The sequence below is a fragment of the Pleurodeles waltl genome, chromosome 5 (genome assembly GCF_031143425.1).
Source record: "Pleurodeles waltl isolate 20211129_DDA chromosome 5, aPleWal1.hap1.20221129, whole genome shotgun sequence".
Lineage (NCBI taxonomy): Eukaryota > Metazoa > Chordata > Amphibia > Caudata > Salamandridae > Pleurodeles > Pleurodeles waltl.
Genome location: NC_090444.1, coordinates 115,140,344 through 115,166,445, shown reverse-complemented (window position 1 = coordinate 115,166,445; position 26,102 = coordinate 115,140,344). Strand labels below are relative to the sequence as shown.

Genomic DNA, 26,102 nt, shown 5'->3' with positions numbered 1-26,102 from the left:
TATCTTGAGTGATTGCATAGAGGTTTCATTAACTTAAAATAGTGCATTTCCCACTGTAGGAGGCTGGCCTGGTTTGTAGTGGGTACCTAAGGTACTTACACCTTAGACCAGGTCCACTTATCCCTTATTAGTGTAATGTAGGCAGTGTTCTAGCAGCTTAGGCTGTCTAGAGGTAGCTGTAGCAGAGCAGCTTGGGCTGAACTAGGAGACATGAAAACCCCCTGCAATACCACTATAGTTACAGAGTACTTATACACAATAAAAGACAATATTCAGTGTTACCAAAAATAAAGGTACTTTATTTTAGTGACACAAGGCCAAAAATATCTTAGAGACAATACTCCTTCTGGAGGTAAGTATTATAAACAACATATACACTAGTAACCAAAATCAGGTAAGTAAACAGTCATAGAATAGCGCAAACAGTAGAAAATACCGTAGAATGCAATAGGCCTAGGGGCAACACAAACCACATACTAAGAAAGTGGAATGCAAATCGCGAATTCCCCCCTTGGAAAGTGTAGTGTGTAGAGGGGCGCTGGGAGTCTAAGAAAACACCAAAGGTAAGTAATGTACCCCACCACAGAGCACAGGAAAGTAGGAGTAAAGTACTGCAAGTTTCCTCAGGACACACTACACGTCGTGATAAGAGATACTGCAAGAACCAAGCATTAGTGCAATCAACAACCGGTGGATTCCTGGACCTGAAGACCAGTGAAGAGAGGAGACCAAGTCCAGAAGTCGCAGAAGATTCCAGGAAGGACAGGAGCCCCTGCCAACCTAGAAGATGGTGCAAAAGTGGATTCTCTGGTAAGAAGAAGAGTACAGAAGAGCACCAAAGAAGATAGCTGCGAGTTCCTGCGTGGTGCAGGAGATGTCCAACGTCTAGTTGTTGGATGCAGGCTGTTTGCATCACTGGATTCTGCTAACAAGCCTTAGTTCACGCAAGTTCGTGGTTTGCATCAAAGTACCGCTGCCTGGACCCAGGAGGGACCTGGGGGTCTCAACTCGGACTGAGAAGACAGAGGGGGCTCTCAGCACTGTAAAGAGCCCATAGAAGACCAGGCAGCACCCACAGGAGTCCCAGGACATGGGGACAAAGAAGATGCAAAGTGCGGTTGTTGCAGCACAACAAAGGAAGGTCCCACGGCACCGTAGAACAACTCAGCGAGTTGTGCATCGCAGGATGGAGTGCTGGGGACCTGGGCTACACTGTGCACGAAGGATTCTTAGAAGAAGTGCACAGAAGCCCAAGGAGCTGGAGATGACGCAGTGCACAGGGGAACTGTCGCAACAGTGGGAGGGAAGCTCTTACCTCCACCAAATTTGGACAGCTGGACCTTAGGACAGTCTGGGTCACATCTGTCCACGACCTGTGTTCCAAGGAGCACACTTGTCGTCAGGAGAGGAGTTCCAGAGAACCGGTCGTCGTCGCAGAAGGGTGCTTGCAGAAGCAGGGAAGTGACTCCGTCACTCAACTGGAGATTCCTTCGGTTCTTCTGGTGCAGGATGAAGACAGGGTGTCCTCAGAGCGTGCAAACCTTGGAAACTGTTGCAAATGCTTACTGGAGATGAAGTTGCAGGTCCACAGGAGTCATCCTGGATACTTTGTTGCAGTTATAGCGGTTCCTGGAGCAGTCTGTGGTTGATGCAATGGTAAGATGCTGAAGCAGAGGATGTAGAGGATTCCTGGAGGAGTCTTGCAAGCTGAATCTGAGGAAACACCCAGAGGAGAGACCCTAAATAGCCCTAAGAGGGGGATTGTCTACCTACCCAGGTATGCACCCATCAGGAGGGGTCTCTGACGTCACCTGCTGGCACCGGCCACTCAGAGGCCTCCAGAGTGTCCCCACACCTTGGAATCCAAGATGGATAACACCAGGAACACACTGGAGGAGCTCTGGGCACCACCCTGGGGTGGTGATGAACAGTGGAGTGGTCACTCCCCTTTCCTTGGTCCAGTTTCTAGCCAGAGCAGGGTCTGGGGGGTCCTTGAACCGGTGTGGACTGGCTTATGCAAGGAAGGCGCCATCTGTGCCCTTCAAAGCATTTCCAGAGGCTCTGGGAGACTACCCCTCCCAAGCCTGTAACACCTATTTCCAAAGGGAGATGGTGTAACACCCTCCTCCCAAAGGAAATGCATTGTTCTGCCTTCCTGGGACTGCTGCTCAGGCCCCAGGAGGGCAGAAACCTGTCTGTGAGATGGCAGTTGTTGGGGCTGCAGTGGAAACCTCAGAGAGCTGGTTTGGCAGTACTGGGGATCAATGGTGGTGCCCCCAGGATGCATGGGATTGGCCCCCCACTACCAGATTTGGAATAAAGGGACAATTCCATGATCTTAGACACCTCACATAGCAATACTTGGAGTTACCATTGAGAAGCTACATATATGTATTGACATATATGTAGGGCACGCGTGTAATGGTATCCCAGCACTCACGAAGTCCGGGGAATTGGCCCTGGACAGCGTGGGGGGCAACTTTGCTAGCACAAGGGTGCCCTCACACTTAGTAACTTTGCACCTAGCCTTCAGTAAATGAAGATTAGACATATTGGTGACTTATAAGTTACTTAAGTGCAGTGAAAATGACTGTGAAATAGTGTGGCCCATAAGGATCTCTTGGAACCCCAATGCCCTGGGTACCTAGGTACCATATACTAGGGACTTATAAGGGGGGTCCAGTGTGCCAATTGGAATTGGAATATGAAGTCACTAAACTATAGTGACTAATTTGGTAAGTAGAGAGAGCATAAGCACTTCAGTGACACAGTTAAGCATACTGACAACACACACATTAGGCCACAAACTATGAGCACTTGGGTCCTGGCTAGCAGGATCCCAGTGAGACAGGCAAAACACACTGACAAACAGGCAGAAATTGGGGGTAACATGGCAAGAAAGATGGTACTTTCCTACACCCACTGATTAGTTTAAAGTTTATTTATTTCTCTGTTACGGTGTGCGTTATTTTGTATGCTGTTACTCGACAGTGAAAGATCAACAAAATGGTTATGGAACATTTTGCTCTTTTTAGCCACGTCTTTGATTCCACCTCTGCGCTCACTAACCCCCACATCATGTAAAATACTATAAAATTCAAGACAAGTGTATTTCTTTAACATGTGAAGCAGTGATTTTAATAGGTCACATTAAAGTCTATTAAATCAAATGCAATAGGTTTTTGTACTGGTACTTGGAACTCATATATATGAAAGTGCTTTCATATGCATTAATGATGTGAAAGGTGTTTTGTACAAATCACCCAGGAAATGGGTATTTGTATTTCTTTATGTTCAGAATTTTAAAAACTTTTTTGTGCATTTGTCTGCAATTTTTATATAGCGTGAACTCGACCCAAAGGTATTGGAGCACTTTACTTGACCACCACTTACATTATACAAGGACATATTCATTGTTTATAGGCAAGGGGAGATTACGTGGTTTGCCCAGATTCACAGGATGTTGAACCGATGCAGAGGCTCAAACCTGGTTCCCCAGTTTCAAAATAAGCAGCACTGGCCCTAAAGCCACATACTGGGTAGAATGGAGGGAGCAGGCAGAAGCCACAAGAAAGCTTGGTTTGTTATTGGTTTGTGATTCCAACAGGACGTCAAGCTGAGCCAGGCTTCAGGCTCAAGCCTGGCTCATGCTTTCAGTGGCTCGCCCACCTCTAGAATAGCTACATAATTTCTAAAAAAATCAATGATATTAGCTTGTGTTCCCTGCCTTCCCTTACCTTCAATATGGACCTTTAGATATTGTCAGATTAACCTGTGATCTGTATTTAACACAGTATACTAGTCATCTTACAGAACTGTACAAAACACTGTCTTCCTTAAATAAATTAATCTAGTCAGTGGCTTAAGTGCACTGTGTATGACCGGGAAGCCTGGGTTCAAATCTCGGATTGCCTGCATGGCTAAATTGTGTGATCTTAGTCAAATCAAATTAGTTCATGTACCTAATGTACTTGATAGCGACATTTGAGAGCACTTTCAAGTAGTTCGGTCTAAGATGGACTGTGTTAAAAAAAAAAACACATGTATGTTTTATTAGCCTGGAATATTCCACCATCCATAACAATAATATTGGCCATGATATAAGGGACACCAGATAATTGGGTCACTTTATTCACTCCTGGTGTTGTCAAGAGGGAGAGTTAGTGAATGTTTTAAAGTACATTTTTAAAAAACTTTACTTCAAATAAAGGTCAATGCAATGTGGTGATCTAATGCACTAAAGTGAAACATTACTTTATGTTTTTTAAAAGATTTTATTGTTGTATACCAAAAGTTACATAACATGAAAATAGCCAGGCATGTAGCAATAGATTCCATTGCATAATTACAGAGGAACAGTGCTGGGCTATGTATGCAGAGTTAGCATACAATTTTTAAAAAATCTGTGTAACAAACTGACTCAAAAAACTGTTCCTTCCACCCCCCAGTTGCAGCTGCTTTACCTATCACCATAGGGAAGCAGAGCACGGAACCCTGTGGCGCTTAGTAGAAAGTATTCTAGAGGGGAAATCATGGCAGTGTTTTGAAACTAGGCACCCTTAAACCACTGCCTTGAGTAGTTGCCTCGATGTGGCAAGAACAACTACTGTATGGACGGAAGAAGTTAACCCTTCCAGAGCAGTGTAATACCAGTGTTTTACTAGAAAAAAGGCAGGTTGAGGAACTAGGCTGAGGGCTTCTCAAACTTAGGGTAGGGAAATACGCCTAATAGGACCACTTCTGATGTTGGTTGTGTCGAAGTGTTTGAAGAAGGAATGAAAGGTGAGCAGGTGAAGGTTTGCAAAATGATGCAATAACCGGGATAGCACCATCATGATTCACTAGTACCGGGTGGCCTAATACCTAAAGTCCAAAAAGCAAACTGGGCTCAGAGGGACCGGGTTGCTCTGCCCAGATTTCCATTCTGCCAATCTGTGGAGGAATGGTAAATAGTAATCCCTAGGTATCGAAAAGTAATGAAAGATAAGTGATTCCCAGTTCAATCTGGGGTATAATTGTATATAAAGGGGAAAACACTACCATATGTTAAAGAAACACTTCGTACGTTAGAAAAACTTTAGAGTGTTCTTACAGTTTGCTTGTCAAATTTACATCCCAAATATTTTGAAGATTCTGCATGTACTTTGGCACTTAAGGATGAGCTGGATCACTGGCTCAGCTTTAGTTCATCTGCAGAATCATTTTAAGACATGGGCTTAAATTGCCCAGCACAACCTTCCAATGGGCTCGGCCCCTGCTCACACTTAACACACGTGACCAGCGGACCACTGCACCAGCAGAGTTTGCCAGGGTAGGTGGACGCTGCTTGTTCAACCACTTAACAGTACCTCTTCTGTATCTGGCCTCTCTGGTGAGACAACTCCCCAGGCATCCAATGCTTTCGGATTCTCATGGCAGGTCCACCTCTTCTAATTTTAGGAATTGTCCCAATTTGTTCTTCTCTTTCTTATTTATCCAGTTCTTAGCAACAACCTGGATAGGGCATATGTCCTTGACACTGTGCTGAACGGCATTATTTTACTATTGTACAAGGGCATAATGTGCCACCTGAATGTGGCATACCTAGTGGCAATCACATAAAGACCACAGTGAATAAATAATGCTATGTAGAAAATAGTAAATAAATGCATGTATAAAGTAGTGGGGTATGGCCTCTCCTTGGCGTTTCCATAAAACAGACTTTTTCTCCTGAGCTTTTGTCCCAAATTTTGACCCTTCATCCTGAACTTTTGTCCTGAATTTGACCCTTTGTCCTGAATTGTTTTACAGTCCTGTCCAGAATTTGCCTCCATGTCAGGTGGTCACCCAACCTTCAGTCAGCTGCTCAGAGTCTGTCTTGCGCCGGGTCTACCGGGTCCCTCAGTAGAGGTCCATGCTGCTTTTCCCACCCGGGCAGGGGGCACGTGCAGCCAGGGCTGGGTCCCTAGCCCCAGGTATTTTGTGTGGCCAACTGCGGGCGCATATCTGGTGTGCTGCTGTGTCAGGGAAAAAGGGGCAGAAATGCAGGTGGGAAATTGCCAATTGGGCCCGGGGCATCCAGCTGTCAGCCAGGGCTCCCTATGTTCCCAGACCCCCAGGTGTAGCCTGGCCTCCCGTTCTGGGGCTGCTTGGTGGTGGTATGGGTCTCCACCGCTCCAGAATGGTGGGCACAGCAGGCTCAAGCGAGTACATGCGGGCTGCACCAATGGTTTTGCAGCCCACACAAGGATGTTGTTGTCCGGTTCTGGAGAATTCCCCCAGGGGCCTTCGGTAGGCCTGGCCGCCAGCAGCAGGCTGAGCAAGGTGCAGAGAATCGTGTCTCGGGCCAAGGCCGTCTACAGAGAGGTTGGGAAATTGTGGCCCCTTGTACCACTGGGATCATCCCTGCACGCCCAGGAGTGAGGTAGGTGTCGGTGTTGAAAGGTGGGGACTTTGTACTTTCTGCGTCTGGTTCCGGGTGATTGGTGTGGCTGAGACCAAGAGATGGCACCACAGAGCGGGACTTTCCCAGCGTTGGGTGCCGGGGATGGACGATGATCTCATCTGGTCTCTCATAGGTTGGATGTGGCAGGTCCCGGCCTCATTGTGTGGCGATGGTGGAAGAGGTCAGAAAGCACCACTAGTGTGCATCAGCCACCTTGGCTGGTCCTGTTAAAAAATGTTTCATTTATTTTGCAATATGTCCGCTATTGTTTCTAATATTTTTTTGTCACTGTTTGTTTCTCCCTCTTATTTATTTTTCCACCTGGTATTTGCTCAGTTGATTCCCACTTCTACCTGCAACTCTTAGTCCATGCTCATAATGAGCATTCCACAATCCTTTTAAACCCATGTACTTCGTTTTATTCTCTCCAGTTTTTTGTTCTTTGCTTTTTATGCCTTATCTCTTATGTCTGGCCTTTGCGATCTTTGGTTTATTTGTTTACTTTGTTAGCCTAATTAATGTACTGATTCACTGCATGAAATATATTTATATTTTGCTTGACATAATTGTTATCAAGAACATTCTTTTCTCCCTGCATTTGTCCTAATCGAGTATATGACCTCTTTCTAACTCTGTCTCTGCCTTATTGACTTTTCTCTCCTGTCAACCTTTTGTTCACATTTTGTGAAGTTTTCCTTCTTGTTTCCTTTGCTTCCAGGTATCTCTCTTCTTCTATTTTCTTGCCTTGTTTTATCCCAATCGCAATGTTTTACCCTTCCACAGTGTTCTACTTCATCATTTCATTCTGCCTCATTTTTGTATCCCCTACCTTTATTGGTCAATCAACAATGCATCAGTCTGCTTAAAGTTGCAGGGACACATACATTCTTCGAAATTAGCCCATATCTTGCACCTACTTCACATACTTTATGTTCTCCATATAATGATCTACAATGGAAGGAAATCAAATGCGCCTGTGAAAAATCACTGTGCTAAGTATGTGCAGAGGGAATCTCACCCAATGTCAAAGTGATGTTTTACACATTCAGCAGCTCCAGGCTGACTGTGCTTACCACCCAAGACCACCCTTGCCAAAGGATAAGGATACTCACTTGGTTACTCCATAGTCTATTCCTATTGTTGCCATGTATTTCGGAACAAATCTCTTCTCACAGTAGCGCTTTATAATACAGCTCTAGAGGAAAGAAAAAATGCAAACATAAGTGATGAATACAGCTTCAAACAGGAGTCACAAATTGCAATGAGAGATCACAGCAACTACTCAGAAAAGTGAAAAAATAGAAATATCCAGAAAAGATAAAGCAAAGTCTCTGTTCTTTGTCCATGCAATAATTGAGGGCACTGCAGTGACATTTAGCTTTAGTGTTTGAAAGACCTTGGGCACAACTTAATTTTTGGTGGAGGGGAAACTCTGTCACAACGTCGCCCTCCTCACCAAGACCATGGTTTGCTCGCCCGATTTAGATTCGGGGGGCATAGTTTGACGGTGATTCCTGTCAATGCTTGAAATGTCTGCTGGTTACTTATAAATTTGGCAGTTGAAACCTCTGTGAGGACGCTGGAGTAATTTACTCTGATTTCCTGGCGGAGGATGGCTCCGGCCACCAAATATTAAATTGGGCCTTTTTAATCTGACAGCAGCTACGTCATAGTGAAAGAAGGTAAAATAAAGGTTCAAGGATCGAAGTTTCTTTTTTAGATTTAAATGTTTTACTTACAGTTTTTCACAAACACTGAAGAGGCAATAACATCATAAAAATCAAATGTTATGGTTATGTGAAGACAGGGCTTGCAGTATTGTGTGGTGCAGTATTTAGAGCAAGCTTTAATTGTATTTGTTAGCTTCAATCAAACATGACTAGCCTAGATTTTTCGTACTAGCCTCTGAGAAGGATGAAGAAGGGGGAAGTAGTCCTGACATTACATTTTTTTATGCTGAGGATGACATGGTTCTACGTTTCTAAAGGGCAGTGTAGTTACTTTGCCATGAAAGACGAACCAATACTGCTACTGCACTGTATAGTTTGTGCACGTGTTTTTTTCAAAACATAGGGCCTGATTTAGAGTTTGGAGGATGGGTCACTCCGCACAAATGTGACGGGTCACCTGTTCGCCCTTTTACAAGTTCCATAGGCTATAATGGAATTGTAACACAGCGGATGGGTAAAATGTCGAGTTTGTGAGGGCGTAAGCCCCTGTGCCCAACTCTAAATCAGGCCCATAATATTTAGAGCAAGAGCAATACAAGAGGTACAGCACTAAGCGCTTTAATACTCATGTTGCCTTATCTTCCAATTCATTCTAAACTTCACTTCAACATAGAACCCTTCCAAAGGCCTATACTAATAAAACTGCCATGGTGTGTGAGAGAGAACAGTTCAAGTGATCAAACACCGCACACAAACCATCATCAAGACGCTTGACGTTTAAAGAAATTAACAGTACCTCTGCAACCTTTGTTCCCCTGTTACTTCCGCTAATGGTTGCCCTAAGTTCTGTAACATGCAATTTTTGATGAATGCAAGGACTTTTTATGAGGTGAGGTATGAAGCCCAGATCCTTTACAAGTGAGAGAATCTGAATACTAACAGATTAAAGTATATGTCTGCAGTGTCCCAATTCGTATTGTGCATACCTGGCCACGCCTATTAAGGCCAGTACATATATACATAATCAAATTCACCAATATACTTTCTTATGTTGTAATTAGTTTTTTCCCAAGAAAGAGACTCACATTTCACTACTGTGATTTTTATATCAAGACTGTCAACAAAGGTGGACAAATTATAAAACACCCCAACATTGGTTTTTAACTATTTAAACCACCACTCACATCTGTTTAAGGAACACAGAACTAGAATCTTAATGGTAAACTTGCATAGAGGCATTTTCAGCAATATTTGACCATATATCACCACTTGATGCTTCCAAAACTTCAAAGCACATAGAGAGGAACAGAATTCTTCCTTGGGGTGGGGCAAACACAAGGTAACAGCTAATAGCAGCCACCAAACTCATCTGGTCAACATGTTCTCCTACCCAGGCAATGACTTGCTCATCAGCTCCATCTTTGTACCACAAACATTCCTGCTCCTGCTGCCCTTCATACAAGGAGATGACTGAGTGCAAGGAAAAAGACCTGCTCCCCAAAAAGTTCCAGAAGAACGAGTTACTTACCTTCTGTAACTACTTTTCTGGTGGATTCATTAGCTACCTGTGGATTCCTCACCTAATGAATACTCACATGGCGCCAGCATTCGACGGAAATCTTCTTCCCAGCTTCTGCACGTCGACGAGGACGTCACATTAGCCCACGCGACGCCGTCTGACGTCATACAGGCAATAAGAGGTCCTCGCCGACGTCAGTACCAACATTTTTTACGTGCATGAGAACAATAACCCTATGCAATGAGAGATCAAGGCAACATCTGATAACATTGTAAAGTACACAACATTTCAATGAAAAGGCTATAGATTTAATAGAACTCTTGTTTCTTTCTAAAACAAAACATTTATATAAATCAAATATGTATATACGCAAGGAAATATATATATATATATACATGAACAAGTATCCATATATACAAAATCTAATACAGCCCCAAAGACCAAGAGGAGTACACTCAAGGACAACGGGGAGACGGGTGGGACCGTGAGGAATCCACAGGTAGCTAATGTATCCACCAGAAAAGTCGTTACCGAAGGTAAGTAACTCGTTCTTCTGATGGATACAACTACCTGTGGATTCCTCACCTAATGAATAGAGTCCCAAAGCAGTACCACGCCCGGTGGTGGGTGCCTGTATGGTCAAACCAATAAATCCTGCAGCACTGACCGTGCAAAATGGCCGTCCCTTCTGACCTCAGAGTCCAAGCAGTAATGCTTCGCAAAAGTGTGAAGGCACGACCAAGTTGCGGCCTTGCAGATGTCGACCACAGGAACACCCCTAGCCCAGGCCGAGGAGGCCGACTTAGCTCTGGTGGAATGAGCTCTTATACCATCAGGAGGATCCTTCTTTGCTAAAGAGTAACAGATTTTAATGCAAAGAACAACCCACCTGGAGAGTGTTCTCTTGTGGACTGCCTTTCCTCTCCTCTTGCCCACGTATCCGATAAACAGCTGGTCCTCCAGCCTGAATTCCTTCATTCTGTCAATGTAGAAGCTTAACGCCCTCTTTGGGTCCAAGCGATGTAGTCTTTCTTCCTCCTTTGAAGGATGAGGCGGAGGATAGAACGTGGACAAAGTGATTGTCTGGGCCAAATGGAAGGGTGAAACAACCTTCGGAAGGAAAGCAGCCTTGGTCCTCAACACCACCTTATCCGCATAAAAAGTTGTATAAGGGGGTTTTACTGATAAAGCCTGCAACTCACTCACTCTCCTTGCAGATGTTATGGCCACCAGGAAAACTGTTTTAATAACTAAGTACCTTAAGGGCCAAGAATGCATAGGCTCAAAAGGGGACCCCATAAGGAAAGTCAGGACCAAGGACAAATCCCATTGTGGCATAACGAATGGTTTTGGAGGATATTTATTTAGAAGACCCTTCAAGAATCTAAGAACAATAGGAGACTTAAACAGTGATGGTTGGTCTGGCAGACAAATGAAGGCTGACAAGGCAGACAAGTAACCTTTAATAGTAGCCACTGCACAACCTTTCTGCGCTAGAGACAAAGCAAAAGATAAAACATCTGACAAATGAGCACGTAAGGGATCAATCTGTCTCTCTCCCCACCATACCAGAAATTAGCGTATATAGTTTTAGTGGAGTGTCGCCTGGCCGCTAAGATAACATCCACTACATCAGGCGGGAGAGAGAAGGAACTCAGGTTGCCCCGTTCAATCTCCAGGCATGAAGGTGCAGGCTCTGGAGGTGGGGGTGTAAAACCTGCCCCTGCGACTGCGAGAGGAGGTCTGCCCTGAGAGGGAGACGGAGCGGAGGGCACATTGAGAGTTGGAGAAGATCGGAATACCACACCCTCCTAGGCCAATCCGGAGCTATTAAGATTACTTGGGCCCGGTCTTGGTGAATTTTCCTCAATACTCGAGGAATCAAGGGTATGGGGGGAAACGCGTAAAGCAACTGGTCGCACCAGGTCCTCTGAAACGCGTCCCCCAAAACCCCCTGCACCGGATACTGGAGACTGCAGTATAACGGACAGTGCGTGTTCTCCTGGGTGGCAAACAGATCTATCCGAGGAACCCCCCACAACTGGAAGATTAGACGGACTTGATCTGGATGGAGACGCCACTCGTGGTCGGCTGAGAAATGGCGACTGAGATTGTCCGCACGTACATTCAAGACTCCGGCCAGATGATTTGCTACCAAGCAAATCCGATGGTCCTTTGCCCAGGACCATAGTCGAAGAGCTTCTCTGCAGAGAAGGTACGACCCTACTCCTCCCTGCTTGTTTATATACCACATTGCGGTAGTATTGTCCGTTAGGACCTGAACAGACTGACCGCGAAGGGATGGGAGGAAGGCCTTGAGAGCCAGACGTACCGCCGGCAACTCAAACAGATTGATATGAAAAATCTGTTCCTCTGGAGACCAAAGCCCTTTGATCTCCAGATCCCCCAGATGAGCTCCCCACCCTAGAGTGGAGGCATCCGTTATGACCGTGGTCACCGGTGGTGACTGCGCGAACGGCTTTCCTTGTGAAAGATTGTCGCCCGCAATCCACCACTTCAAGTCCGCAGCAGCATCTCTGGAGATTTTGGCCGAACTTTCGAGATCTCCTTTGTGTTGAGACCACTGCCTTCGGAGGCACCACTGAAGAGCCCTCATGTGCCAGCGAGCATGGGTGACCAACAGTATGCAGGAGGCAAACAGACCGAGCAGACGAAGGACCTTGAGGACTGGAATGACCGCTCCATTTCGAAACATTGGACCCAACTCCTGAATATCTCGAATCCGCTGAGGCGGAGGAAAGGCTCGATTCAATGTTGTATCCAGTACTGCCCCTATGAACAGGAGACGTTGAGAGGGCTCTAGGTGAGATTTGGGCACGTTCACCGAAAAGCCCAGGTCGAAGAACAACTGGGTTGTTGACTGTAGATGATGCGACACAAGCTATTGGGACTTGGCTTTGATCAACCAGTCGTCCAGGTAAGGGAATACTGCTATCCCCTTTCTCCTGAGCTCTGCCGCAACCACCGACATCACCTTCGTGAAGACTCGAGGTGCTGAAGTAAGACCAAATGGGAGGACCGCAAACTGATAGTGCTGCGACCCTACCACAAACCGGAGATACTTCCTGTGCGACTTGAGTATCGGGATATGAAAATAAGCATCCTGCAAGTCGACAGACACCATCCAATCTCCATTGTTCAACGCCAAAAGCACCTGAGCTAGGGTCAGCATCTTGAACTTTTCCTGCTTGAGGAACCAATTCAAGATCCTCAGGTCCAGAATTGGTCTCAACCGACCATCCTTCTTGGGAATCAGGAAGTATCTCGAGTAACAACCTCGACCCCTTTCCTGCTCTGGGACCAACTCCACCGCGCCCTTTAATAGGAGGACTGTTCTAGCAACAGGAGATGTTCTTTTGAACAATACGATGGGCGGGGCGGGATGGGGGGCGGAAACTCCCGAAAGGGAAGGGTGTAGCCTTTCCCCACAATGCTGATAACCCAAGTGTCCGATGTAATAGTCTGCCACTTGTGAAGAAAGTGTCGTAACCTTCCCCCTACAGGAGAGGAGTGAGTGGGGACTGGTGGAAGCCTAAGGCTGCTTCCCCTGCTGCACCCCTCCAGAGGATGAGGAAGAGGCAGAGTGCTGCTGAGAGGCTCCCCTGCTGCGGATCCTACCTCTCCCTCTAATCGATCTAAAGGTGAGAGAAGAGGCAGGTTGCTGGTATCTCCCCCAAAAGGAAGAGGAGGAAGAACCCCGTCCAAAACCACGAAACCTCCTAAAAAACCTAGAGGAGGCAGAAGAAGGGGCTTGCAGTCCCAGTGACTTGGCTGTGGCTCTGCTTTCTTTAAAACTTTCCAAGGCCGAATCCGCTTTGGCTCCAAACAGTTTGTCCCCATCAAACGGGAGGTCCAACAGGGTCGACTGCACGTCCGCAGAGAACCCTGAGTTGCGGAGCCAAGCCTGTCTCCTCGCCACCACAGCCGTGCCCATCGCCCTAGCCACCGAGTCGGTCGTATCCAACCCAGACTGGATAATCTGGGTGGCGGCAGCCTGGGCATCCGAAACAATGCTCAAAAGTCCTTGGGGAAGCTCCGTATACGAAGATGATATGTCGTCCATAAGAGCATGGATGTATCTCCCCAAAATGCAAGTCGCGTTGGTGGCCTTCAACGCCATACTGCAGGACGAAAAAATCTTTTTGGATTGTGCGTCCAACTTTTTGGAGTCCCTGTCCCCTGGTACAGTCGGGAAAGATCCAGGCGCTGATCTAGAAGAACAGGAGGCTTGCACCACCAAGCTCTCCGGCGTAGGGTGTCTATACAGAAAGCCAGGGTCAGATGGCGCAGCCCGATATCTCCTGGCCACAGCCCTATGAACAGCCGAGGGAGATACTGGCTTCTTCCACACCTCTAACACCTGATCAAGCAAAGCCTCATTGAATGGCAAAAGAGGCTCCGCTGCAGTAGAGGCCGGATGTAGCACCTCAGTCAGCAAATTCTGTTTCGCCTCTGCCACCGGCAAAGGCAGTTCCAGAAAGTTAGCTGCCTTTCTCACCACAGCGTGAAAGGTTGCAGCCTCCTCCGTATACTCCCCTGGAGATGATAGGTCCCACTCAGGGGAAGTATCCAGCCCACTGGCTGTATCCAGACCATGAAGTCCATCACCAGAGTCCTCAATCTCTCCTTCCTCCAAGACTTGTTGGTATTCCTGCTCTTCCAAAAGACGGAGAGCACGCCTTCTAGAGTACAGCCTTTCTTCGATACGCGGAGTCGACATGGCCTCCGCCGAAGTCGAGGATTGGAGCCGATCTCCGGATCCATCCGACGCCATGTCCGGCGCCACAGGCAGCTTCGGCGCCGAGGTAGGAGCCGGACGAAGAGAGTCGCGTCTTGGAGTTTCTGATGGTCCCGCCGGAGTCACAGGTCAAAATCCCGAAGTCGACGGGATGAAAACCTCCGGGGCCAAAACCTCTGGAGCCACCGGAGCGGCCACCGGCGCCGACACCGGCGCCGAGCCCACATTCCCTAAAGGGAGAAAGGGCATAAAGGGTGCCGGCCGTAAAGGCGCCGGAGCACCCAAGGAAAAAGCCAACGGCCCCGAAGGACCAGCTGGAGCACCTCCTGGGGCCATCTGCTGAAAGATGGTATACATTGCATTCAAAAATGCGGTATTATCGGCTCCATGGGCAGGAAAAGCCGGATACTGGGGTGCCTGGATCGAAGGCGACCCCGACACCAGCCTCGACGTCTGCGACGCCGGAGAAAACACCTGAGGCTGCGTCACCTCAATCACTGAAGTCTGTCGAGGCGAAGTCGGTGACGCCGGAGAAGGCAACGGCGTCGACGGATGTGGCGTGACCGTGGGACTGACCTCCCAAGTCTTTCAACGCCGAGCCGAAGGCGACCTCGAACGAGACTCCTTGCTGGAATGACGCCGTGAATCCCTACGGCACCGGGAGTCTCGATGACGCCGATGAGACCTCGGCGAGGAGGACTTCTTATGATGCCTTTTTCCTTCCTCTTTGACTTCGCCATGAAGAGTTTAGCCTCTCGTTCTTTTAGGGCTTTCGGATTCATGTGTTGACATGAATCACATGTTGCGACGTCGTGATCAGAGCTTAAGCACCATAAACAGTCGGAGTGAGGGTCAATAACGGACATCTTGCCCCCACACTCCCGACAGGGCTGCAAACCCGACTTCCTCTGAGACATAATAACCGCAGAGAAAATTCACACAGCAGAAAATATATACTATAACCACGAAAGTAACAGTAGCTCCCTCGAAGATAACCGTTTCGAATGCACGGAAAAAAGGGAACTGACATCGGCGAGGACCTCTTATTGCCTGTATGACGTCAGACGGCGTTGCGTGGGCTAATGTGACGTCCTCGTCGACGTGCAGAAGCTGGGAAGAAGATTTCCGTTGAATGCTGGCGCCATGGGAGTATTCATTAGGTGAGGAATCCACAGGTAGTTGTATCCATCAGAACTAAGAGGTTTCTGTACCCGTCCACTCATCCAAAACAGCAAACCTCCCAACCACCCTTTTTTAAACATGGAAAGAAGGGTTTACTTGGAGCTTTTTCCCTTCCTCCTGGGCCTTCACACAAGCACCTTGGAACTTTGGGTCTTTCAAATGGGCAGCTTGCAAATTTTGGTCCCCCTGCCATATGTCATGAGAGAGTTTTAACAGTTCTCCTCATTTGTTTCCTGCTTCTGCTCCTTCCTAGTCTTGTGCCCTTCCCCATGACTTGTATCCCCTGTAGAGAGTCCCATAAATAACCTTTAAAGGCTTCATTATCAGTACCTATGATCAAGGCCTCTGGGAGCTCTGCCACCACTTCAACTTCTGTATGAGTTCTTACCCCCTAGATTTTTCCCAAGTAAATCCCAGTCACAGGGTATTTCTTTTGATCTCCAAGAACACATTTAACGCTAACCCGTCTTCCTGGAAAGATCTGTTAAGACATACCAAGTTCTTATGAATAACTAATTGTTTACACCCTGACTTTATTGGGCTTCCTCTACCCTTCACCTTTATAGGAGAGTGAAATGGAATCCCTGATCACAGTACCCATACAAGGGCCTTTGTACCCATCAAATTTCCACAGGCTGCTTCTGCTTTTTTGTTGGCCAAAACCAGTCAATATGGCCCCCACTCCTCATACTCAAAGTACTGAGGTTTATCAGACGTAAAAAGAGGCTTGAGGTTGGGGCTAGTTATTGCATATTCAGTCTTATGTACATTGATAGCTTTAAAGTTGCCTCATCCAGCTCTGGGTATGTACTGGTAAGGTTTTCAAAAAACGTTTCATGTAAATATTATCGAAAATTTCCTCTTTAGTTGCATTTTGAGGGTATACAAATATTTATCTAGCCAGTCTATGAACATGTAGAAAAAACGGTCCTTGGTGTGGTGTCTTTACCAGTTTCTCTTTCCTTCCTAAAGCAAAGTCTCTAAGTTTCAGTTTCAAAGATCAGTCTTTCCGGCATACGTTTCCTAATCTCAGGATATGAGGTATTTCCCGGAAGGTAGATGGTTTGATCAGAAGCCTGTACATCTCTTATCAACCACGGTTTGAGGTAATGTGCCCATTGTTCAAGTGGCCAGTTGGCAGCCTGTACAATTCTCTCAAAGTTATAGAAAAGGAGTCCCAGCCCCCAATGGCGTCTGAAGAATTACTGTGGGAACCTGGTTAGTGTGCCCCCTAGTTTGCGCCAGTGTGGTAATCAACTGGGTTACGGGATTAGTCTGAGACGAGCACAGCTGTTGTATTTGTTCTCCCTGAGATTTTTGTGAGAGCTGTGGATTACTCAGCCCATTTGGGAGCTACAAATATACTGTTGTAGAACCCATGTTCTCTTTCTCTGTCCTTCTACACTCCGACCCGCCAACTGCGCTCCGCGAGCCTCGCTCTCGCCAACGTCCCCCGCATCCAACGAACCACCTCCGGCGGCAGATCCTTCACCTACCTCGCCGCCAAGACCTGGAACACGCTCCCTACCTACCTCCGACAGACCCAAGACCTACTCGCCTTCAGAAGACTACTCAAGACCTGGCTCTTCGAGCAGTAGCAATCCTCCCCCCCCCCCCCAGCGCCTTGGAACCCTAACGGGTAAGTAGTGCGCTCTATAAATATCTGTGATTGATTGATTGATCCATCAACTATTGCACCATGGCCTCCATTGCCATAACCTGGACACTCCCACCTCTCATACCATTAGTTGTGGGTACGGCCGGTACAAACAGGATACACTGCAATTTTTATGTTAGTAGAGGAGTTTCTTTATTCTTGCCCAAATTTTGTAAATGCCTCCAATAACTGTTTACATATAACCAAAGGGTGCTTGTGTTATGGCTTGGTCCTTCTCAGAGCTTTTCTCCCAGTGCCTTCCTTCTCTTTTATTTTTAAGATAGTTACAGCTCCGAGACCATTCCCAAATCCTCCTTGCTTGAGCCGTCACTCAAAAGAAACCAAATGAATGTACGTAAGAAAGAGTTTATCTTTCACTCTGATCACCCTTTCTACTTCCTTATGTTTCTGAGCTTTCTATTGTTTCTTAAAAGTCTAATCTTTTTTTCCCTGGCTCAAAGTAAACCCCACTGATAATGACCAACAGGATGAGTTCTTCCCTCTTTCAGTTTAGGCCAGTAACTGTTAAAGCAGCCTTTTGCCTCAGTATGACTCCCATATTCTTCATCTCCAAATAGGTTTGCTATTTCCAGACCTCAATCCCTTCTAGGAAAGCTCCTTCCATTTCACAACACCCACCTGCGGGTGCTACAATACTCCTGGATCGCGGTCGGGAAAATGCATCTCTCTGGGCAGTCTGGAGCTGCTTCTTCCCTGAGCGCAATTCACTCCTCGACCATAGGCAGGTCGTGAGAAATCTACTCGCTATAGTGAGTCTGATTTTATCAGGGTAAGCTACTTTTATCCTGGCTCGAGTTGGAAAAGAACAAGGTCTTCTTTTTGCTCACAAAGTGAATATGCAATAAAGATACCTTTACATTTTGTTTTTATCTTGTCGCATTTGCTGTGAGTTCAAAGACAGAGCTTTTGCGGACGGATTGTATCCTTAGATTGGTGTATTATTTTCTTTCTCTGAATGCAAAGTTAGAGGATTTTGTAAAGTGAACTGTCTAGCAATCGTGCTAAAAGCAAAAAGAACAGATGATGAATGGAATGCTGAACAATGCAAACATTCACCGCCAGTAACAAAGTTCTGGGTTTAATCCATCGTTTTTTTACCCACCACACCACCCCAGTTTGGAGCCAGCCATATGCAAATCAGCCTTGACCCTGTTCCCCATGGGAACAGTCCCGCCCAAACTGCCAAACCAGGTCCTTCCTGGACCAGAAACAAGCATCCTGGGACCAGTTTCAGGGTATCACCCATCATCAGCCAGGCTAGCTTGAATTCAGTGGCGCAGTGAGCATGAGACCTATGTCTGGGCATAACATTCCCACTTAGCGTGACAAAAGCAAAAAGAGCAGATGATTGATGGAATGCTGAGCATTGCAAACACTCACTCCTAGTCACAAAGATCTGAGTTTAATCCACTGTTTTTTTTGCTCACCACGCCACCCCAGTTTGGACCCAGCCATATTCAAATCAGTTTTGACCCTGTTCCCCATGGGAACAGTCCAGCCCAAACTCTCAAGCCAGGTCCTCCCTGGACCAGAAACTAGCATCTGGGGACCAACTATCGTGCTTGGCACACAACATTTAAATGGCGGGTAAATGAACTGCACAAATATTTCAAAATACATTTCAGCAGTTAGAAAAACACTTTTTGTAATTCTGAACTGAGATGGAAACAAAAAAGTTAATAGGATCAAAACAAATCAGAATGCTTTATCCGGTAATGTGCAAATAACAAATAGTTGCTCGAACTAGATTTCCACACACTGTTTGTATGGTATTTACTTTTATCAGTAAAACTGAATGACAGTGAAAGTTTGTGGCCATTTCAATAGAAAATGTCTGTCTGTGAATGACAGTGCACTACCTGTCATGCTTTAGTAATAGATGTATTAAAATTAAGAGTTTTTAAATATGAACCAAGAAACATTTCTACGCCCTCTTTAATGACAATGCTATTAATAAACTAAGAGATAAGTCTGGGAACATACATACCCTAATATGAGGGATAGATTGTTAAACTACATGGAGCAAAAATCTCCATGTATTACTAAATCAATCTAAATAAGTTTTGTACAGCAGAAAAACTGAACTTACATATCTGAAGTTGGTCTCCTATAGAATGATGAAGAAAAAGGCGACTTGGTAAAATAAAATATTTACCTAGAATCGCACAATAGGAGACAAGTTTATGGGTCAAGCACATTACAGTTAGGTTGAGAAGATTATGCAGATCACTAGATCTGCAGATCTGGTAACATTGACTGACTTTTCGAGGCTGCACAGGCACCTTCTCCCTGGTGACTGGATTGCTGACTTCTGGTCCGCGTTCAGTCCGACTGTCCTCGTTCTCCCGCTCCTCCAGGTCTTTACTTGCAGTCTTCCCACCTTTCGGTTCCTCCTCAGTGGGGAGTCTATGGTGAAGTTCCCTCTTGTGGCCGACGCTCAGGTTCCTGGTGGAGTGATGAAAACAGTCTAGATTCTCTTTTTGCACCTGATCTCTCCTCAGCCTCCAGTCTGTCCTTTTCCTGTTTCTTTCCCTGCTACTGCCAGTCCGTTCTCTCACTTACTTTAATCCCTAACTCCTTTTCAGGCACAGTGACACTGCTGGGGACTGGAACACGACTTTGAAAATCCCAATACTCAGGTATGTCCACTGTCACCCTGCCACACAGGCTTCGGTGAATTTAACATCTTCATATTGGACGTGGTACAATTCAATACTTACTCACACTTTCAGCAAGGATCTAGATTTGTGCCTATCTCTAGCATTAGCGCAGTCTTTTTTGGTCCATCATTGTGTAACAGACTCCAGGAGGTCATGTCAAGATTGCAACAGTGTAGTGTCTAGTTTGTTAGTGGTACACATTTCATGCTGTGGTGTTTCTCTGCCCTCACAAGGTTGCAGAACTTCAAGCGCAGATGATTCTAGAGAGCCTAGGAATCTCTCCAAGATTCTGGGTTCATGAAATTCCTTATAATTTCCATATATAGTAAGTAGCATGAGGGTGGGTTCTAGAAGGCTATTTCTAAAGTACTATTTATGTAGCTGTAGCCTCCTTGCCAACAATTTCCTGAGTTTCATGTTAATATCTAGCCTAGAGAAACATACTGTTATGGGTCTGTGCATGTCTTAATTTGCAGTATGTCTAGATTTTAGGAGATGAGACTGTCGGAAAGTTTGACAAGTTTGCTTCATCATGGCTGGTATTAAGGATACTAGACATGATAGCATGTCATCTTGTTTTTCATCTTCAGGGACGTCAGCTAGTCTTAGATTACGTTTCCTACTTATGCCTTTAAGGTCATCGGTCTCCTTATGCAAGTTCTATAATTCCTGTCCCAAATCAGCTGCCTGGCTATGCTGGTCTATTTGGTTCTCCACAGCCTCTGTTGTCCTTTACCTCACATCTAGCCTGGTCTGAAAGGTAGCTATCTACATTATAATTTTCACTCCAGGTGCCTTATCACAAGTAGGGGCTCTCACAAGCTTTAGGACTGTCCTGAGATTAAGTCTTTCACTGGTATGTCCACAGCCACGTTGCTGGTTGTGACTGGTTTCTGGTGTTTTTGTTTACCCTTTACTGCTTCTGTGAATGGAATTGGTCTTGAACGTTTTGCCTTAGACATATGACATACTCATTCAAGATAACAAGCTGAAAGGGCAGTCTGCGTACTTTCGGGAAATGAGATTTCAAGGATTGATCAGAAAGAGGTGAATGTTTCCAGTGTGGTTGTCACCAAAACAAGCTAGAATCTTTTGAGCCAATGACCAAGGATAGTTTTCGAGCAATAGCAATGTCCACTGCATCAGGCTCCCCATTTGATCCTCTACCACATGGAATTTGGAAAAATCCGGCCGAGGAGCTATTCTCCCCGCTATTACAAATTTGTAATCAATCATTGGAAGTGGGCCTGTTGCCCGGGCTTGAAAAAAAGCAATAGCTACTCCCCTATTAAAAAAGCCCACAGCTGACTCTCTGGTGCTTAGCACTTACAGACCAATATCTTTATTACCCTTCCCTGTAACAATTCTAGAATGGTATGTAAGTAAGAAACTGTCAACACATCTGGAAGATCAAAACCTCCTAGAGGAGGAGTAGGCTGGCTAGACCACCGCATAGTACTGAATCAGCATTGGTACTGGCAATGGATGAACTCCAGATTATTGTGGATAGTGGTCAATTGGCAGCACTGATACTACCTGATCTGTCAGCTGCTTTTGACACATTAATCACCAGACACTACTGTCAAGATTAGTGAAGAGTTGAGTTGACGGTATGACATTGACCTGGATAAGTTCATATCTGACAGACAGATGTCAATCGGTTTCTCTATCCCCATGCTGCTCAGATTTTAAAACAATAGAGTATGGAGTCCCCCAATGGTCACCCTTAGTCCGATTCTCTTCAATAGCTACATGTTGCCTCTGATAGCGCTCATTAAATCCCACAACATCAGGCTTGCCAACTATGCAAATAACATGCAATTGATATTGTCTTTAGAAAGAAGTAAGCCAGGTGCATTGGACTCTCTTCACAACTGTCTGAAAGCCCTCATCAACTGGCTAGGTAACAACTCCTGAAAATTCAACTGAGACAAAACAGAGATTCTCTGTTGGTCGCCTTGTAAAGTCTCCTTGGAGCTTCCAACTGATTTCAAGCCACTGACAATGGATGATGATCTAAAAGCCTCACAGATGGTCCATAATCAGGAGATTACCTTTGATAATAAGTGGTCTATGGAGGGCCATGTCAATAAAATAGCAGCTACCTGATTTTTACTTCTCTGGAACCTAAGGAAACTCCTTCTGATCTTACCCACTCATGCTAGAGCACTGATAGCGCAAAGTACTATTTTAAGCAGGCTCGATAATTGCAATTATCTGCTGCTAGAAATACCAGATTATTAAATAAACAAACCTTACAGAGTACAAGCTGCAGCCACAAAACTAGCACCAGGCAAAGAATGCCATACTCCTCCACCACCTGGAAGGAACTTCATTGGCTTTGGATAAAATAAAGGATAGAATTTAAATCACTTTGTATAGCCTTCAAAGCGATTCAGGGTTAAGGATCTAAACCCCTGCAAAGGAAACTCAAAAGATATGTCCCTAGGAGAAACCTACGTTCAGCGACCGCAAATCTTCTGTGCATTCTAAAATTCTTGAAAATAAGACAGGGAGGACAAGCTTTTGCACTTAAGGTGGCTCAGCTTTGGAACAAACTACCTGCTTCCCTGCAGACAATGCATTTCAGGAAGCACTAAAAACTTGGCAATTTCCATGTAATTCGTAGTAACTGTTCTAGCCACTTTAATAGCAGCGCCGTTCAAGAGAGGTAAGCACCAGGATACCAGTTAGGTTACACTGCACTGTATAGATAGTATAAATAAATAAATATGAAGCATGCACCACTGTTCCCTTGCCTCTGCTCACTGCCCACTGCTTCTCCTATCCGCTCTGCCATTGCGCCTTTGATCTCCTCACTGTCTGTAACACTTTAATAAATTAATTGTATTATTTTTGGTTGGCTTGACAGCTACTATTTGCTGCCTGGGCCACTGCACAATACAAAACACATTTCATTGCTATTAAATTTTCATTTACAAAGCCATCTTTGATCGATAAATAAACAATGGCATTCACATCATTTCCTAGGCACGAGCATGAGTGGTGGCGAATAAGAGCATCTACTTCACCTCGCAGGTGGGCTCCTAAGGAATTACTCAGCCGCCAGTAGTGTCTTTTTTCCCCATATTTGATTTTTATCAATGAGGCACCACACCAGCAAAAAAACATTGTCAAAGCCAATAGATCACGAAGATGAGCCATATTGGCTTAGCTAATGCTTAGTTACATTTAGTCAAAGCCCCCTTCTTTTACTATGCTCCTTGACTTTTATTATGAGGGTTCTCAGATCTTCTCAACTTATGGCTACAAGAGTTGAGTCATCAGCATACTGACGCTTGCTGGTGTTTCTTGGATAGTCCTGCAAGTTCACTTCACAAGCACAGAACTGGTGTGGCAATCACAAAATAAGTTCATTCTTGCATAAAAAAAGGAAGTTGGCAGCAAAACTGCAGCAGCACAATCAAACTCTCACAAAGAACTGCTTCATCACTGACAGCAACTGTAAGTTATGTTATGTCCATTTGTATAGCGCACTAATCACACGCGAGGGTATCCACACAATCCGGCAGGTGTGTGGTTCCCTCTGTGTTTATTCAAAGAGCCAAGTCCTCAGCTTCTTGCGGAATGCAATAACTGAGGAGGGGTTTTGATGTGTTGAGGGAGGTCATTCCATGTTTTAGGTTCAATGTAAGAGAAAGAGCAACCTCCTATCTTGCTTTTGTGGATGCAGGGAGTGTGTGGCAGGGAGGCAGAGCGTAGGTGTCTGGTGGGCTAGTGAAAGTGTATACAGCTGTTCAGGTGTGCTGGTCCTGTGTACAAGCTTCGTTTATACAGATAATATTGGTACAACATAGACAAAGGTTCAGGTTTCACTCTTTCACACTACAGTTGAAATATCGGCAGCAGCAGTACAGACTTAACTAACATATAGATTCAGCACAACTAGTAGAAGTGCAAGTTTCAATCACAACAGGTACACAGTCCTTGAAGAAGAGATATAAGCTTCTTTCTCACATGCCCACAAACACACTATGTGACTCAGATTATTATCTTGGGCTGCTCTCTCATTCCTGCGACATGGGGTTTTAATATTTGCCGTACGCATCAGCTTGTGCCCTGAAGAAGGTGTGTGGTCGGCTGAACACTTGACACCGAAATGCACGCTGGCACCTACATTTCAGTCATACAGTTACCATACAAAGTCTTGGTTGCATTTGGGTGATTGTGAGAACGTGTAATTTCTATCTTTCATGTGGTTCTTAATTATTTTCTGCCAGCCAAGTTTGACTTATTCCTGTTCACTAGTCTATTATTTACGCTCTATCAATTTCTCTGTATTCTGTGTTCACTTATGCAACTAATTTGCTTAAGTAATTTTTTTATTTGAATCTTTTGCAATGTGAGATTAATTATGTGATATGGTATGAAGTACACGTTTTGTCGGTATCCACATCATAACTATGTTAATTTAATGACTTGCCTTCAACAAAATAATCAGGTACTAAATTCATCTGTGCTTTTATGGGTGTATAATAGAGTATGATATGCTGAGTGGGAATGGTATGCATTGAGGTTGTGAGTGTATTTTTTTAATCTGTTGGGGGTATAGGGCAGCTGTATTATGTTATTTTTTAAATCATTTTTGAAATTGTAAAAGTAAATCTTGAATCAACAAAAGTAACAAGAGGTATTTTGCATTGTAATAATTCACCTGTGATGTTTATTGTATTTCACAACTCTCCTTACGAAAGCGTCTAGTTGGAGGTGGATTGTCTCTGTTTTGTCATGCCTTCCTTGTCCCACTCCAACATCAGGTGCTGGTGGGGAACCTGTGTTTCCTTTTTCAGTTCCACACCACTTTCCCCACAAACTACAGGTAGGTAGGAACCTAAAGAATAGGTATTGTTGAAAACCACTTGCAAAATTGCTAAACCGTAGTGACATTTTTTTCCACTCCATCGGCGTCGAAAATGTAGGTAGAAGATTATCTTAGCACACATAGCAAACTTTTTGTTGATGCAATATTTAGGAAAAGGTGCACAGCACATTTTCCCATTTAAAAAAACAAAAAACAAATGTTTGCCACATTCTGGCAACTTTCTATGCCCCCCTACAAAGAAACAGCCAACCCATGGTACTTTTACAATCTCCAAAGTGTTGGGTAAAAAGGACACAAATGTGGCCTGGTTATCTTGTGGAGGAAAATAGTTATGAAGACTTTCCCCTGAACTGACCAAACATCTAAAAGGTTTCAGCACTGGGTTGGAGGAATCCTCAGCGCTGAAGGGGGCTGGTTGAAAGGAAAAAATTGACCAATGGATGTGGAATTTTCTAAAATATCTACTTGTCCAAAGGATGGAATGCTCTGAGAATCCACTTGTCACTTTCGATGCCCTGCAGGGAACTGGTAGACAGTAGTGTTGGAATCACATCAGAGCTCTGATACCAGTCTGGCTCATTATGCAATGGTTCATATCATATCAGGCTTTGGGTTCAAACAGGTTTTGATACTGCAGCATTTCCACAAATCTACTTACATAGCTGCATGTGGAAGCAGTAGTTGCAGTGCTGAAATGCCTTACAAGTCTGAGCACGTTCCAAAAAGTACATGTATAAGGGCACCCTTGACTTATTTCCAATCTCTTCCAACACTGGAAAAGATTGGAAACATAATACTGACATGGACAGAAATATTTTTCCAGACGGGTAGGGAAAATAAAAGTGATGTAGAAAAAGCGAATTGGCAATTTCTCTGCACATTTTTGCGTGTGAAAATATATACATATGTTCATGCAAAAATAAAATTCACAAACATTTGCAACAAGTATAGTTTCCAGGCCTACTTCTGTAAACTTTTGTGGGTTCCTAAAAGCTGTAAATCTGCACCACTTGAAGGGCATTACCTGCAGGTGCACTTTTGTGACTTTCCTGAAGAAGTGAGCCCATAATTTATTTTCTTGTTGGTCAACATGTTGCTGATATTGGTTCTCCATTATTAGTCTGTTTTTCAACATATTGCTATAAACCAAATACGTTTTACGAATGATACCTCAGACAAGTGGTATCAAAAGTTGCACAATAGTTTAGCAAATTCTTCAAATTGGAATGTTTGTGTGCACATTTTATTTGGAAAGCACACATAAAACCGTTATTGCTTTCACGCTTGTGCATATCATTTGGAACCAATCAAAAAGCATTATTAGTAGCCTCAAATTGTTAAAATTTTTAAAACGTGTATACTGAAAC

General features: G+C 44.9%; 1 protein-coding gene across 2 annotated transcripts in view; it reads right to left on the bottom strand.

The window, feature by feature from the left end:
- DNAJC27 (DnaJ heat shock protein family (Hsp40) member C27) overlaps positions 1-26,102 on the bottom strand; it is a 157,299-nt gene that overhangs the window by 67,652 nt on the left and 63,545 nt on the right. For both annotated transcript variants that reach the window (XM_069233755.1, XM_069233753.1), the window contains exon 2: positions 7,537-7,619. In XM_069233755.1, the coding sequence (XP_069089856.1) occupies positions 7,537-7,571 (35 nt within the window). In that variant the 5' untranslated portion in view covers positions 7,572-7,619. The remainder of the gene's footprint in view (positions 1-7,536; positions 7,620-26,102) is intronic.